Source organism: Canis lupus, chromosome 11 (genome assembly GCF_048164855.1).
Source record: "Canis lupus baileyi chromosome 11, mCanLup2.hap1, whole genome shotgun sequence".
NCBI lineage: Eukaryota > Metazoa > Chordata > Mammalia > Carnivora > Canidae > Canis > Canis lupus.
This window is the reverse complement of record NC_132848.1, coordinates 43083399-43099774: the sequence shown is the minus strand read 5'-3', so window position 1 is coordinate 43099774 and position 16376 is coordinate 43083399. Positions and strand designations below refer to the sequence as shown.

Here is a 16376-nt window from a genome sequence, read left to right as displayed (position 1 = left end):
GGACATTTCAAAGGAAGGATTGTGATTGGCTCAGGGATTTGGAGAGCTGTGATTGGATCAGATGGTGTCACTTGACCAGCCCTGTGGCATGAGAAGTACTGGTAGAAGGCAGTCAAGTTAAATTTACTTTGAGTGGACCAGCCTCATAATCTATGTTGAGGACAAGGTATCAGGGAAGCCTCAGTCCTTTATAGTATGGTGGGGGTTGGCCTGGTGATATACTGAGTTGAAGCCTCAGTGATGAAGAGAAGGGCACTATGTGTTGAGGCTGGTGTGGGGCTGAGGACTCCAAACTGAAAAGCTCTGGTACATCCAGGGAGTGGAGCCCCAGGGTGCTGAGAAAGGTAGTAGAGGCTTGGCCTAGCTGTGTTTTGTTCTGTAGGTAGTCGAGAACTTTGGAAGCTTTGAGCAAAGAGGTGACACAATTGTACATCTGTTTCATAGTGAAGATTGGAGTGCCTCCAAAGCTTTCTTGCGTCATTACATAGAAAACTGATAGTGTTTTCATAGCACTCTGAAGTGACAGTGGCCGTCATGGCCTTGAGCTCATTGGATGCCCCCAGGGCCAGGGAATCCCTGTCTGGGTAGAAGGAGACGGAAGAGCTGCTGGCAGCCGGGTGAAGGCACCCGGGTGGAGACACGTCAGGAAAGGAATGTGTGCAGACTCCTACCTACTAATCCAGGCAAGAGGAGATGGAGCCTGCACCCAGAACAAGTAATGGAAATTGGGAGAAGGGAAAGAAAAATTAGGTAGCAAAGTACAATGAAGTCCTCACATCTCATGTTGGCCCTTATTTTCACTCTTCAATAAAATTGTAAATAAAATGATTCAAGTTTCAGCTCTCCCTCATTCACTTCTCCTCCCCTGAACCTGCTGCCTATAACCCCTTTTGCTTTCCTCAGCCTTGGATGTATTTAGGAATCACCTGGAAAGGTTGTTAACATCTACAGAAGTTCAGGGCCCAGCCAGAGATTCTGATTCTATAGGTCTGGGATGGAGCCCAGGAATTTGCATTTTTTCCAAGAATATCTAATAATTAAAGAAAAGCCATACTTTTATAAAAGAAACACAAAGCCTTTGCCAACATTTTCCAACTAAAGTCAGTGGACTCTGTGGGTCCTTTGATGCTTTGTGTGTCATTACACTATTGACGGTGAGCTGTGTTTCTGTATGTGCTCTTTCCATAAAATCATGACTGACTTATGTGTCAGTAAGTGAACTGTAAACATTAGTTGAATTGAGTTGAAAACCTATAAAGAAGAAGAGACAAGAGATGTGGAAAATCTGGGAAAAGGGCAAGACTATATGAATAATCAGGCATTTATCATAGTTTAAGTTTCCTTTTTTTTTTGTATTTTAAGAAAAGTTTAATTTTTATGCTTGAATCCTCTCAAAAACAAATTTTGGGGACCCCTGAGTGTCTTAGTCAGTTAAGTGTCCAACTCTTGATTTTGTCTCAGGTCATGAGCTCAGGTCAGGTCATGAGATTGAGCCTCATATTGGGCTCTGTGCTGGACATGGAACCTCCCTAAGATTCTATCTCTCTCTCTCTCTGTGCCCCTGCCCCTACCCCACTCACATACTCTCACTCTCTCAAAAACAAAACAACAAAACAAAACAACAACAAAACAAAAACAAGTTTTGTTTGCTTTTTTTTTTTTCATATATCAGACTCTCTCTTGGTTGTCAGCTTTCTTAGAAGAGGTGATCCATTATATGGTAAATTCATGCCTTGGAATTTAGTAATTAACCTCACATAAGTGAATACTTGAGAGCATACAGTTTACCCTGAGTTACCATAAGACCTGGCTTTAATCAATGCAGAGAAAGCTTTTTAATTGTCCTTTGTCAGTCCTAATGCTTAACACTGATTAGTGGAGTATGCTTTCATATCTGGCAAAGTCTTTATTGAGAATATACAACTCTATTTGGACCGTATTTGGACTCTCTACAATTGGATCCATACTTTTTAAGTTCATACATAGAGATAGAATAGGAGCAAAAGAACTTTGCAACATTCTTCTTATCTGTTTAACTTAAATTCTAAGCAGTTCTGATTACAGAAGACCTCTCCTCATCTGGGAATGGAAATTAGAGAATTGACCACACCTTAAAAAAATGAAAGCACTTGTATTTAGAAACTGAATTCCCTGAGGCATGGCCTCACCTCATGAACATAAACAGACAAGATATATATTGTTTATCTTCACAACCAGCAATCTGCTGTCTCTACCTGCCTTCAGTTTATTAATGCTGGTCCCTTTGGTTCTACAGATCACAGCCATCTAAATGAAGGGTTCTGGACCTTCATTAAACTAAAATCAGCCAGTATAATTTGAACCTGCATCTCAGTACCATGACATGCAGGGAACCATGGTAAGTGTAGATGAATGCTAGTCCTGCTCTTTCAACGCATACATTCTGGTAGAAGGAAACGAACATTTATGGAAGAGTGGCTTCATGGACTGATGGGATGGACTCACAGAGTAGTACAGAGAAAAGTGTTTGTTGAAATTTTTCTATACAGAAATCGTCAAATGACAGATCATCTAAATACAAAGTCTATTTTTACCCCCCAAAGACACTGCTGAGATGGTATTAGCTGGCATAAATTTCTTGTGTGCTGTATATAGCATGACATAGCGATGAAGAAAACCTCAACTGCTGGTGAACGTAAAAACCGCTAATTATAGTGCTTTAGCTTTTCGGTCTCTAAATTGGTGATAATCACCATACACTTATGTTGAGATGTGATGTGAGGTAAGGTAATAACAAAGCAGAAAGTACCCATGCATTCTGCACATACCTTACTTCCATGTGGCCCCACAGAATAGAAGCTGACACCTGTCAAAACAGAGACATATTTTGGGATATTTTGTGGACCAGGTAGGTGCTACAATGGATTCTGCAAACAAAATGAAGACCAGTGCAGGAAATGAGTTGACTCCTGCCTCTAGTTTTGTGTCCCTCCAAATATGTTCCCCATAATTCCTTCAGGGTTCTCTTTCTAGAACACAAAATCTGTCCACACCACAACACCATCCCCATGAACAATTCTTCAATGCAATCATTGATTCAAATCATATTAATGACCTGTTGGGCACTATGCTAAACATCAATGACCCTTTTTTTTTTCTCATGAAACTGTAAGTTGATTTGGGGATAGGCATTAATTATATGATCAAAGATAAACTCTCACTTTATCCCTCCAGCCTCTGGAATAAAGTTGAAACTCCTAAGCATACATAGCATATAGCTGTATCATTGTCATCATCCGGCCCCTACTTCCTTTCATCCTTGCCCTTTAACATTATCATCCCTCTCTTCTCTGGCTAACAGAATCAGTGCCCATTTCCTGAGTATGCCAACCTGTCTCTTGCTTTCTTTCATGCCTTTGCACATGGCCACTTCATTTTCTTGGCTTTCTTCTTCCTGCTTGGTGAGCTCTTCACTTAGCCATGGAGATGTTGCTCAAAGGGACCCCCTTCTGTGGCAGAGGTAGTGGTTTCCTTCCCTGTGCTCCCAAAGCCTTGTTTCTCATCTCCATTGCTGACATTTGCACTGTTCTATCACGATATTTTTGTGACCCTTTCTCTTCTGAGACTGTGAACCCTTGAAAGTAGAAGCTGTGTCTTACTTGATTTTATCTTCCCTAACCCCAGCACAGAACTCAACCCAGAGTAGATGCTAAGAAAATGTTGGTTGATATTAAATGGTTCTTCATAATCCTATTAGCTAAATATGGAGACTAGTAAAGAGAGACATGCGTGGAAAGAGGGGGACGACTCAGTGACATAGGCAAGTAAAAGTAAGGTCATATTGCTAAAGGGCAATAGTTCTATATATGAAGGATCTTTAGAGTTAAGAAGTTCAACTGGAAGGGTGCCTGGGTGTCACAGTTGGTGGAGTGTCTGGCTTTTAATTTTGGCTCAGGTTGTCATCCCAGGGTCGTGAGATCCAGCCCTGCATTGGGCTCTGTGCTCAGTGCTGAGGCTGCTTCAGATTCTCTCTCACTCTCCCTCTCTCACTCATATGTGCATTCTCTCTCTCTCTCTCTCTCTCTCTCTCTGTCTTTCAGGAAAATAAATCTTTAAAGAAAAAAATTCAACTAGAATTTTCTAAAATGTAAAGAGTCTCTTTAGGTTATTATTCTATTGTGGATATTATCTAACGCATCGATGTTCAGAATGAAAAGCCATGGATTTCAGGCATGAAATCCTCATGGGTTTCCATTGCTGATGGAGGAAGAAATCCCACTTCTCTGTAAAGACAGTGGATCTGGGATATGCTTTGACATGACCTTGTCCCCAAGGACACTCCTGGCCAGGCACTTTGGACCCAGTGAGACTGAGGGCAGTCAGACACCAGCCAGAACCATTCCCATCTCATAAGTTTCATGTAGTTCTTTTAGAAAAATAAAGAAGCAAATTTATGGTACCAAGACTAATAGCTGTAGATGATGATCAATGCAGAGGGAGAAAGGTTTCTCTTCTTCTCTACTTCTGGGAGACTGTATTGTGTTTGCCTCCCTAACTGGTAGTTTTGTGTACTTGCGATGATATTGCAGGGAGGTGGTTTGGCTTCAGGTCAGAGTATACCACAACAAAAAACCTTTGCAATGAAAACACCTCCTGGCCTTTGCTTGAGGGGCCATGTGCATTAAGCTGTATGTGGCAGACCAGAACAGGGACCTTTGGAGCATTTGTCCCCAGCCCGTAGAGCGCATCAATGTCGTAGACACACCTAGGCTTCCTGAACAGGGCACTACCAGATGCAGAGGCCTCTGGTACCCACTGGGGCCATTCTTCTCTCTGCAGGGTCTCACTGTGCTGGTAGGAAATAGCTTTAAGTTACAGCAAGGTGTCTGGCAGACAGGAGCATCACCGCTGGTGTCACGTTAAGGACACAGAGCAATGGAAATCGATCCTGTGGACATTCATGTAAAATTCATTTATTCTTTTTATTCTTACACCAAAGCTTTATTTTTGATAATTTCTGAGTAGAATTTTTATTGAATTGCTCACATAATGAACTGAAAATTACTCTTTACCCGTATGGTTTACATTTTGCCCACTGACTGATGGTCTTAGAGGGAAATGTTTATCATATACACAGAAACAATATTCTCCAGCCTTTCAAAAATCGCTTTTTGAATGATAAAAAGAAAAGCCAATGCCAGGAGGGAGAGAGGGAGATGGGGTAGTATGAAAAACATAGGGATTTAAACTCTAAAGCTGATGTTTTATTTTAAAAAATAAAAGGATTAGAAAGAGCTGGGTAGTGGGTACTTTGGTGTTTATTCTCTGTATTTGTCTCTAAGCTTAAATGCTTTGTAATAAAATCATTTGGAGGCACCTTTTGCATAGTGTTAGAGCATGTCAGGAGGTAATATGACCATTATAATTTATTTTTGTTACAAATCTTCAACTTGATAAAATTTAGGAGAAGCCCATTAGTTTGTGTTGGTGGGTATCTCTCTCTCTCTCTCTCTCTCTCTCTCTCTCTCTCTCTCTCTCTTATAAAAATATATTCTTTAGAATCTTAATCAGTTTAATTGGGCTTTTGCCTTCATATTGGGTGAATCTTACTTTTTCAAGTCTGGTTAAGGAAAAATCAAACCAAGATATGAAAGGAGAAGATGTTCAAAACCGTAGTTAACAATGGTTTTTATTCCAGTGGGGGGCTGGCAAGATGCCCTAGTGTAGGCTTACTCAGAGAGATGCCACGTGCCCTTCTGCTCTCCCCTGTCTCTTATCTGCTGGTGGAGGCTCTAGCCCTTTGATTCAAGTCAGCATGACAGAGCATCTGTTAGCTGCTCTGTCACCAAGCACACTGGAGCAGCCCTGGCCACGCTTCTCTGGAGACACATGCTTGATTGTGCCCATCAAACCAGGGAGGTGAATCCAGCAATAGTGTGATCCACTGAATACGGGCCCCTAAAGATTCTCATCCCTAGACCCTCCCTATAAACATGTTACCTTAATGGCAGAAGGGACTTCGCAGGTGTGATTAAGTTAGAGTCTTGAGATGGGGAGATGACACTGGATTAGGTGAGTGGTTGGATAGTATGACACAGACACTGAGGAGAGGGTAGTAGGAAGGTCCAGGTAGAGGGAGATCTGGCCAAGGAGGCAGAGGTGAGCTAAGGCATGGGAGCAGCCTCTAGACTGGAAAAAAGTGAGGAACAATCTCCCCGAGAGCCTCCAGAAGGCACAGAGCCCTATCAGCACCTTGATTTTAGCCCAGTGAAAGTGGTTTTAGACTGTTGACCCCTGAAAGTGAAAGACAATAGGTCTGTGTTGTAGTCACTAAGTTCTGGCTAATTTCTTACTGCAGCTGATGGAACCTAATACAGATAGTCTTGCACTTGAGAAAGGATGAGCAAGGGCTTGGCAGAGGAGTAAGACTTCTTCCCCATCAGAGGTAACCAGGCTCACTGAGAGCTTGGACAGAGCTCGGCGGTGCTGGCTTTGAGTCCGACTGCTTGAGTCAAAATCCTGGCACCACCATTTATTAGCAGTGTCATCTTAAATAAGTGGACCTCTGTCTGCCTTTGTTCTCTCATCTGTAAAATGGGAATGATAACAGAACTTGCTTCAGAGGCTTGTAATGAAGTTAACTGGCATAATCCACACCAAGCGCTTGCATAGTACCTGGCACAGAGCAGGGGTGCTATAAAGGTTGACTATTATTATATAAGCCCTCAGCTATTCAAGGCTTTGCCCTGTGTTTGTGGTTGCTGAAATTTATTGGCTTATGTAATAAGGCACTCATTCTTTTGGGAACCACATGAATTATGCATTCCTCCCTCATAAACACCCAAAAGAAGTACCCACTCATTCTGGGGGCAGTGACATCTTGGCTAAATGCATGAGTCCTGACCTGGTGGGGTCTTTGTTTTCTCTTAATAGGGGCACACAAACAAATTTATATTTGTTTGTGTGTATGAAACCGATCTTTTTCTTGCAGGGAAATATGTTCATGATTACCTGTTTAGGTCTTCACTCAGAGAGCCCTTGGGTTTGTGTTCTTCTTCCTTTCCTTATGCTTGCAGTAGGAGGATTTTCCTAACATAAAAATAAAATCTCAGGGTCAGGAGGACTACATGCAGTGTTTGGGAGCAGGGTGCATTTAGGGTCATTGTAGCTCTGAAGTTACGAGAATGGGGAAAACTTGGCAGATCATGACCAGTAGTTGGCTTATAGCATGGTGATCACTCATGGAAGGCAGACGTTCACTCAAATTCTGTCTTCCTTCACCTAGAACACCTTCTGATAATGAAGTCCTCTGGTACTTTCTAATATCCATGTCTATGTATACATTTTTTTATCATTTAACTTTTCTTTCATCATGATAAGTGTACTCTTTAATGCCCATCCCCTATGTTCCCCATTCCCCCACCTGCCTCCCCTCCAGTAACCATCAGTTTGTTTTCTATAGTTATGAGTCTGTTTCTTGGTTTGTCTCTTTGTCTTTTTTTATCCTTTGCTTGTTTGTTTCTTAAATTCCATAAATGAGTGAAACATATGGTATTTGTCTTTCTCTGACTGACTTATTTGGCTTAACATTATACTCTCTAGCTCCATCCATGTCGTTGCAAATGGCAAGAGTTCATTCATTTTTATGGCTAAGGACTATTTGATTGTATGTACATACCACCTCTTCTTTATGCATTCATCTATTGTTGGACACTTGGGCTGCTTCCATAGTTTGGCTATTGTGAATAATGGTACTATAAACACGGGGATGCATGTATCCCTTTGAATTAGTGTTTCTGTATTTTTAAGGTAAATACCAACTAGTGTGATTCCTGGGTCATAGAATAGTTCTATTTTTAACTTTCTGAGGAACCTCAATGCTAGTTTCCGGAGTGGCTGTACCAGTTTGGCTTCCTACCAACAGCACGTGGTAGGTTCCCCTTTCTCCACATCCTTGCCAAACCTGTTATTTCTTATGGTTTTGATTTTAGCCATTCTGACAGGTGTGAGGTGATATCTCATTGTGGTTTTGATTTGCATTTTCCTGATGATCAGTCGTGTTGAGCATTTTTTCATGTGTCTGCTGGCCATTTGTATGTCATCTTTGGACAAATGTCTGTTCATGTCTTCTGCCCATTTATAATTGGGTTATTTGTTTTGGGGGTATTGATATATAAGTAAAATATATATAAGTTCTTTATATATTTTGGATACTAACCCTTTATTGGCTGTGCCATTTGCAGACATCTCCCATTCAGCAAGTGGCCCTTTGGTTTTATTGATTGCTTTCTTCCTTGTGCAGAAACTTTTCATTTTGATAGTCTCAGTATTTTTTGTTTTTTACTTTTTATTTGCCTTGCCTCAGGAGATATATCTAGACAAATGTTGTTACAGCTGACGTCTGGTATCAGTGTCTCTTTAGATAGAACCTGGGAGGGCAGCCCAGGTGGCTCAGCCACTTAGCGCCGCCTTCAGCCCAGGGCATGATCCTGGAGACCTGGGATAGTGTCCCACATCAGGCTCCCTGCTTGGAGCCTGTTTCTCCTTCTGCCTATGTCTCTGCCCCCCCCCCCCCCGTCTCTCATGAATAAATAAATAAAATCTTAAAAAAAAGAAAAAAGAACCTGGAATGAGCTGTCAGCCAGCTCATACTGAATTTCCCTCTGTAGGTGACTTTTGAGATGGTCAGGGGAGCATTTCAGACAGAGAGGAGCTTATGCACAGAGTAAGGCAAGAAGATAGCAAAGAGCAGGGCGTATTAGGGAAATTATAGTCAAGGCATATGGTGTATGCTGGGTGGAGAGGGCATTCCCTTACCAGAATGCGCACATGCTCTATTAAAATAGATATGGTTGGAGGGGAAATCAGAGCTCTGTGGTCCTGGAGTTTTGGAGATTATGGGAGAAACAGGAAAAAAAGTTTCTTTTCTTTGGGTGTTCTCAGAACCTATGAATACATTGTGAATTTTCCAGAAGTGGAAACAAAGGCACTGGGATTAAAAAAAAAAAAAAAAAGTTAGTGCATCCAAGAGATACTCAGGATGAAGGGTAAAAAACAATTGGTGACCAATGAGATGGTGGCGGGTGGGGGGTGCACAGGAGAGGTGTGGCAAGGGAGAAAAGGCATGAGACTAGTTTCAAGTTTAGGCAATGCCTTAGCATTTTTGGCACTAGAGGGATGGAGAAGATGAAACTGCTTTTATAGGAAGTTAGTAGGTTTTGAGTTTATTGTGGACTGCTTTCTTTGTGATGCTGGCAGGTGCCGATGCCCACAGACTACAAAGCTGGGTGGAGCCGAGAATTTCAAACCAATTGGTACTGATGAAGACTTCTAGAATTAGGTCCCAACGACACAAATCACATTCATTTATACAAATCAACCAGTCATGTTCTAGTGACGGGCGGAAGGGTAGAGGCCTCACTTAGCTCTTAAATGCTGACTGTTACATGCCGATTAGGCCCGTTGTCATGTTTATATAGAAGCTGTATCTTCTCTTGCAGAATCACTGCTTGTGCAATGACTATGAATAAGTATGTGGAAGAAAACGTATCTCAAAAGTCCTACACAACCATCAAGTACTTCATGAAGATGCTGAGCAGTGTCAGCGAGACCCTGATCTTCATCTTCATGGGCGTGTCCACTGTTGGGAAGAACCACGAGTGGAACTGGGCCTTCGTGTGCTTCACACTTGCCTTCTGTCTCATCTGGCGAGCACTGGGTAATGGTGCTTGTTTCCCAAAGGGACATCCGGCAACACTCACTAGAAGAATGGGGCTTGCTTCTTCTCATGGCTTGCCCTTGGGTGCTGCTACTTCATCTTCTTCCTCTCCCTCTCCTCCCCATCTCCCCCATTCCACATGGATTCTTTTCATCCCCAAGTACCTTCATGACTCTGCCATCAGACTGACCTCCCTTGGCCTCCTTGAGTTCATGTTTTCACCCGTTATCCCAGAACAACAAACACCAAGGAAGGGTGAAAAGACCGTGGGGCTTGTTAGATGCTTTGTTCTGTCTCAGAAGCACAGAGAATGAGTCTCACTGGTTTCGTGTTCTGGACTCACACCATCTGTTTTCTTTGGTTTTTGCTTTTCATTCTCAGGTGTCTTTGTCCTGACTCAGGTCATTAACTGGTTCCGGACGATCCCCCTGACCTTTAAGGATCAGTTCATCATCGCCTATGGAGGGCTCCGAGGTGCCATCTGCTTTGCGCTTGTGTTTCTCCTACCTGCTGCTGTGTTTCCTAGGAAAAAGCTGTTCATTACAGCTGCGATTGTTGTCATATTCTTTACTGTCTTCATCCTGGTGAGTAAAACTCTCTCTCCTGGCAAAGTCTCTCTGGTTACTGGGAGAGGAGACAAGACCTGTCAGGCTATCTGGATGAACTCCTCTTACAGGAGGCAAAGTGGCAAAGGCTTTGTCGAAGCTCTGGTGGTTATGATGTTAAGGAAAATATTGCTTCCTTGTGTCACCTGATTATGCAGGGGCCTAAGAGAATCCAATTTGGTCACTTGGCCCATGCGCAGGAATTCTTATTTAAGGAAACTCAGCTAAGTGATCTAAGCATACTGCTGGAAACTTATGAACTGAGTTTACTAATCCTTGTCATTTGTCGAACTCTCTGACCTAGTAAATGTACTCTTTAAATGCTAATTGTGTGATGACCTTCCAACAGCAATTTGACATTACTTGACTGCATAGCAGTGTGTCCCTTGAAAGGGTGGGATGCGTGAATATATGCTTAGTACCAGAGACAGAAAGTGTGGTAGGAAGAATGCAGGTTGGCATCAAGATCCTCACTCTGTCTATCAATCTCTAAGTCAATAAGCCAGCCCTTCGGGGATTATATTTTGCAGATACTCATGTAGTAAATATGTATTGGACTCTTGCTATATGTCAGACCACCCTCTAGGTGCTCAGAATCCGTGAGTGAACAAGATGCAGAAATATCCCTGTCCCTGTGAACTTACATCCCAGAGGGGATGCCAGATGCCTGACACTAGACATACTAAGTGAGTAAATATTATAGAGGAGATAAGAAGGTGAAAGGTTCTGTGCAATAAGTGGAATGGTGAGTGAGGGGGAGTTCACTCACTAAATAGAATTGTCATGGAAGATGAAAAAATGACATTTGAGCAAAGGCTTATGGGTGGGGGAGTGAAGGAATTAGCTAAGCCAAAGAACAGTTCAGGCAGATAGGACCAAAGGTATGCAGGCAGTATGTTCCTGGCCAGTGTGGCTGGAGAGATGAGGATGAAAGCAGTGAGGGGGAGTCTCACTATCCTATGTCCTACATAGGATAAGGCCACACAAGCCCACGTAGGGACTGGCTCTTCACCATGTGGAATGGAAGCCATCAGGTTCTGTGCAGAAGCATGTGTTTTGATTGACTTTGTAAAAGGATCACCTGGACATTGGGAGAACAGGCTCCTAAGGGAGTATAGACACAGTATTGCATGGAGGCCAGTACAATCACCAAGCAAGACCAGCGCCCAGAAGGGTTGAGATCCTTGGATCCATTCTGAAGGTGGAACCTACAGGATCCCTGATGGGTTAGACGTTGATGTGAGGGCCAGAGCCGTCCCAGGGGACTCCGGGGCTTTTGGCCTGAGCGGCTGGGAGGAGAGACTTCCTCTCAGGTGAGAAGGGAGGGGTGTGGGTGGAGGGGATGGGACTCAGTCACAGGCCTGCCAGGTTAGACCTACAAGCAGAGGGATGAGTAGGCAGCAGGATCCTGGCTGGGTCTGGACTTCAGGAGACAGCTTGGTCATCCGCACAGAGCTGGCGTTTGAAATCCTGAGCCTGACGGGATTCTCAAAGGAGTGAACATATATCAAAGAAGCCAGTACACAGGACCAGGAGCTTGTCTCTAGGGCAGCCCAACCTTAAGACTGGAGAGAAGAGGAAGGCAGCCAAGGGCTAGTGATAATGACAGAGGGGAAACGCCAGGAGGTAACTGTTTATTTTTTATTTATTTTTGTTTTGTTTATTTTTAGGAGTACTTTTTATTTATTTATTCTTTGTTTTAAAGATTTATTTAGTGGGTGGCTCAATTGGTTAAACATCTGCCTTTGGCTCAGGTCATGATTCCAGGGTCCTGGGATCGAGCCCGGCATTGGGCTCCCTGCTTTGGGGGGAATCTACTTTTCCCTCTGCCTCTACCCTTCCCCCTCCTTGTATGCTCTCTCTCTTAAATAAATAAAATCTTTTAAAAGAACAAAGATTTATTTACTTTTTTGAGAGAGATAGAGAGGTAGGAAGGGCAGAGAGGGTGGGAAAGGGACAAGCAGACTTCTTGCTGAGTGCAGAGCCAGACTGAGATCCCAGCCTGAGCTGAAACGAAGAGTCAGTTGCTTAACTGAAGGTGCCCCTTCAGGAGGTATTTTTTATTTATTTATTTTTAAAAAAGATTTTATTTACCGACTCATGAGAGAGAGAGAGAGAGAGAGAGATTGAGAGAGAGAAGCAGAGACACAGGCAGAGGGAGAAGCAGGCTCCATGTGGGGAGCCTGACGTGGGATTTGATCCCAGGTCTCCAGGATCAGGACCTGGGCTGAAGGCGGCGCCAAACCGCTGAGCCACTGGGGCTGCCCTAGGAGGTACTTAAATTTTCTTTTTTCTGTTTAACAGTTCATCACAGAATACTTTCTAGGTGGCTGACTCAGGCCCAAGCTCTTTTTATATAATCTCATTTAATCCTCATAACACTTCTGTGGCACAGAACTCTATCACTGAGGACACTGAGGCACCGAGCCTGTACTCCAGTGCCTTTCCCAAGTCTACACAGATAGTAAAAGGTGGAACGGGGCCCAGTTCATTCGTACCTCTAAATAAAGTGCATAGTCGTTCAATATTGTGACTCACTGTGCTCCTCCTCCTCCGCCATTCATCAGTCCCTGAAGAGCAGTTTATCCTTCATCCATCCATACCTCCTGTGCTGGGGACAGTGGGTTGTCCTGTGTGAGGAATCCTGGAGAAGAAGGCCTTGGGAGCCCCTGTCCTAAGTCAAGAAGTGGCCACTTCCTGTTACTATTTTTATCACCAGCGCCCTCCTACTGCACGTACCCACCAGTGATGGCTTACTTGTGCCGGGCACTCGGACAAGGCCTTCCCTATGTGTATTATCTCATTTCATCCTCACAAAACAAACCTTTGAGAAGGAACCCTGTGAGGCAGAAAGAGAGAAAGAAGGCTGACCCAAGGGCACACGAAAGTCAATGAGAAAAGCTGAGGTTGAGCCTGGGACTCTGACCCACAGATGTGCTCAGAACTACTGAATGCCAGTGACTTCACTCAGGAGACGTGATTTACCAGGTCATGGTTGGTAACAGTTTCAGTTACAGGAACACATATGAGTTTTGCTTCAAATACACCATGTCCTTCTTATACACCTGAGAGAAGCAAATGCCCCTGTCTTTATCTTTTTAGTAGAGTGTTTATAGGATCCTTGTAAAAAGTCCTCCAATTTGCTACTCCCACACTTTACCTGGGGCAGAATGGTGCATTGAATCCATTTTGCCTTGAGCCTTTTAATCTCTCAGGAGCACCCTAGACCATCAGGCTTGAGGGGAACAGTCAGGCAGGGGTGAGTGACTCACCACCTCTCCTAGGCCAGCTGCCTTGTCCTTAGTGCTCCCAGCGATCCCTGCCAAGGCTTAGTCAGTGCTCTCAGAACTTAAGGTGTCAAATACAAAAATAGAACCATGTTAGTCTAGTGTAACTAGGAACTGGGTCATTTGGAGATGTATATATCAGCTGCTAATCATCCACATAAGTGTTTCTCAAACATCTATAGTGCAGAACCGGCCCCCTCCTCTGGCATCACGGACACATGCATTTGTAAAATCCAAGAAAAATGACCAGAAGGGAAGATGTAATTCAGGAGAGGACATACAAAAGACAAGCTCAAAATTTTTAGTTAGTAGACCCAACAGACATAAAAGGTGTCTTCAATCACATTTCTTCAATCAGAATAAGCATAGCGTAGGGAAAAGGAAAGAATTACAGAAAAGTATACTGTTTTTCAATGAATGTGTGTGTAGGTGATTAATATAGAGTCATTATTCTATTTATAATATCTTGGCTTTCGGGAATTGTAAATCAACCAGAAGATATGGGTGAAGTTTAGATTCCCCATCTTCAAAGCCTACGCACCCACTTTGAATGAATAGTGTGTCTATCAATATTTAACTGTGATTAACAGTTTTTGATGTGACAAATGAAAAAAAAAAAACAGAGGCTACAAACAGAGTAGTTTAGATGTATTGGCTGTATTTGGCACCGTAACATATTAAATAGTTGGAGTCCATAGTTGGAGTCTGTAAGCATACCCCATGGACAGTCTTCTCCTCTAATTAGGTTTAAGGATAACCTGGCAAAGCTCTGTCTGATGCTCACTTGGAAGAGGAATTTCTGTAGTTCCACATACTGTAATCTCCTGCACTGTTGTCTGACCCACCCCTTTGTGTGTACAGATTGGAGACTAACGGATCTGGCTCGTAAGAGGCTCTGGGTTATGAACACACATGTGCATACACACACAAATGAAGACAACACACCCTTCAGTTAGGATCTTTTTTCTCAGAATACATCAATAATTAAGGAACTCGGAGAAAAGAACCTGAAAGAAAATAGTTAATGGGTTATAAACATAGTAGGAATAATTAATTATAATCTATGCATAACATGTTGCCTTCTGATTACGGGCTATGCATTCTTTTTCAAGTGACAACTCCTATGTTGATAGATCTATCATTAAACTTCTAAATGTCTCCCCACCTTTTATTTCAATATTTCTTATAGTGAGGTCTTCCATCCCAGTATTATTGAGTTAGCACTGTCTTCTAGAATAGAATTCCACGTGACATATGGTTTATTATCTGACACTTAGATTTATAATGAGAATTTTTTAACATTTCTTGAATCATATTGATAATTAGGAGAGTAACCTCTTGATGAAGAACATTAACATGTTACCAGAATACAGTCTTGCTTGTGGAATATTGAATGAGTAAACAATTGTGATTCTTTGGGCACGTGAATTCATTTTCTTTTAGATAAGATTGGTAACATTACATAAAATATAAGCTGTCTCTCATTTTAAATTTATATTCAAGATCGGAGACAAGGTAGAGTCCAGTAGTAGAAAACACAGACGTTGGAACAAGGCTGTCCTGGGTTGACATTCTGGTTAATATTCTGATAGTTATTGCCCAGAACAACCTCTGTGAGCTTCTGTTGACTTTAGGGGCTCTACACTAGGCCTGGAGCCTGCTAAAGATCCTCTCTTTCCCTCTCCCTCTCCGTCTGCCCCTTCCCCTCCCAATAAAAAAATAAAAATTAAAGATCCAGATAATGGTACCTTCCTCCTAGGCAATAGAGAAGATATTTGCATGTAAACATAGTAGTTAATGCAAACAACTTGCCTGATGATTTAACCTGATGATTTGCTATGTTTTAATTATGACATTAAGTAAAATGGTAGTAGAAAGAAGAAAGACAATGCCCTTTGATGTACTTTTCTTTTCTTTGATTTTTTATTTATTTATGATAGTCACAGAGAGAGAGAGAGAGAGAAGCAGAGGCATAGGCAGAGGGAGAAGCAGGCTCCATGCACCAGGAGCCCGACGTGGGACTCGATCCGGGGTCTCCAGGATCGCGCCCTGGGCCAAAGGCAGGCACCAAACCACTGCGCCACCCAGGGATCCCCATTTCTTTTCTTTGAAAGGAAAAATGATTGCAGAACACTCCAACAATCTGGTCATTATTTAATGAATCCCTATAATCATGTAGCAGACCCTCTAGAAATCCATCTAGCAGCCCGGCAGGTAGCAAAGTTGACTGGAATTCAAGAGAGGACAGTCCCTTTCTGCCTCCACGACAGATCTGTGTTGTGTCTTTTGTAAGTCATTGTCCAGAAGTATGAAGCATCTAAGGTTTTACCCTATTTGCAAGTTAACAAGTTTAACTTGCCTGTAAAATCTCCATGGATGCTTGCAGAAGACACCTGACTCCTGCGTCATAGACAAAGGGCTTTGTTACTCATGGCAAAAGCAGTAGTCAGAGGTGGGTGTTGGTTTGTGTCAGTGTTCCACACCACAGGTACCCCCCCACCCCCCGCCACAGAGGTCTCAGGATGGATGTCTACACATGCAGTGGGCAACATTACAGGAGACAGGCCCAGGGCTTGAGGATCTATCATTCTTTGTCTCAAGGGTGACATGACTTCATCTCTCAATGTTGCTCATTGCAAATGCAACCCTGAAAAATGACCTGGGTAAAGGCAGTTGAGGCACTGCATCATTGACACCCCCACCCTGCAAGAGTGTGTGGGACCTCAGGACCCTTTCCCAATAATCAAATACTTCTGGAGGTGCCTGGGTAGCTCAGTGGATTAAGTG

General features: G+C 42.9%; 1 protein-coding gene across 2 annotated transcripts in view; it reads left to right on the top strand.

Moving 5' to 3' along the window:
• Positions 1-16376, top strand: part of SLC9A2 (solute carrier family 9 member A2) — a 97318-nt gene that overhangs the window by 52860 nt on the left and 28082 nt on the right. For both annotated transcript variants that reach the window (XM_072844399.1, XM_072844400.1), the window contains 2 exons: positions 9480-9697; positions 10079-10281. In XM_072844399.1, the coding sequence (XP_072700500.1) occupies positions 9480-9697; positions 10079-10281 (421 nt within the window). The remainder of the gene's footprint in view (positions 1-9479; positions 9698-10078; positions 10282-16376) is intronic.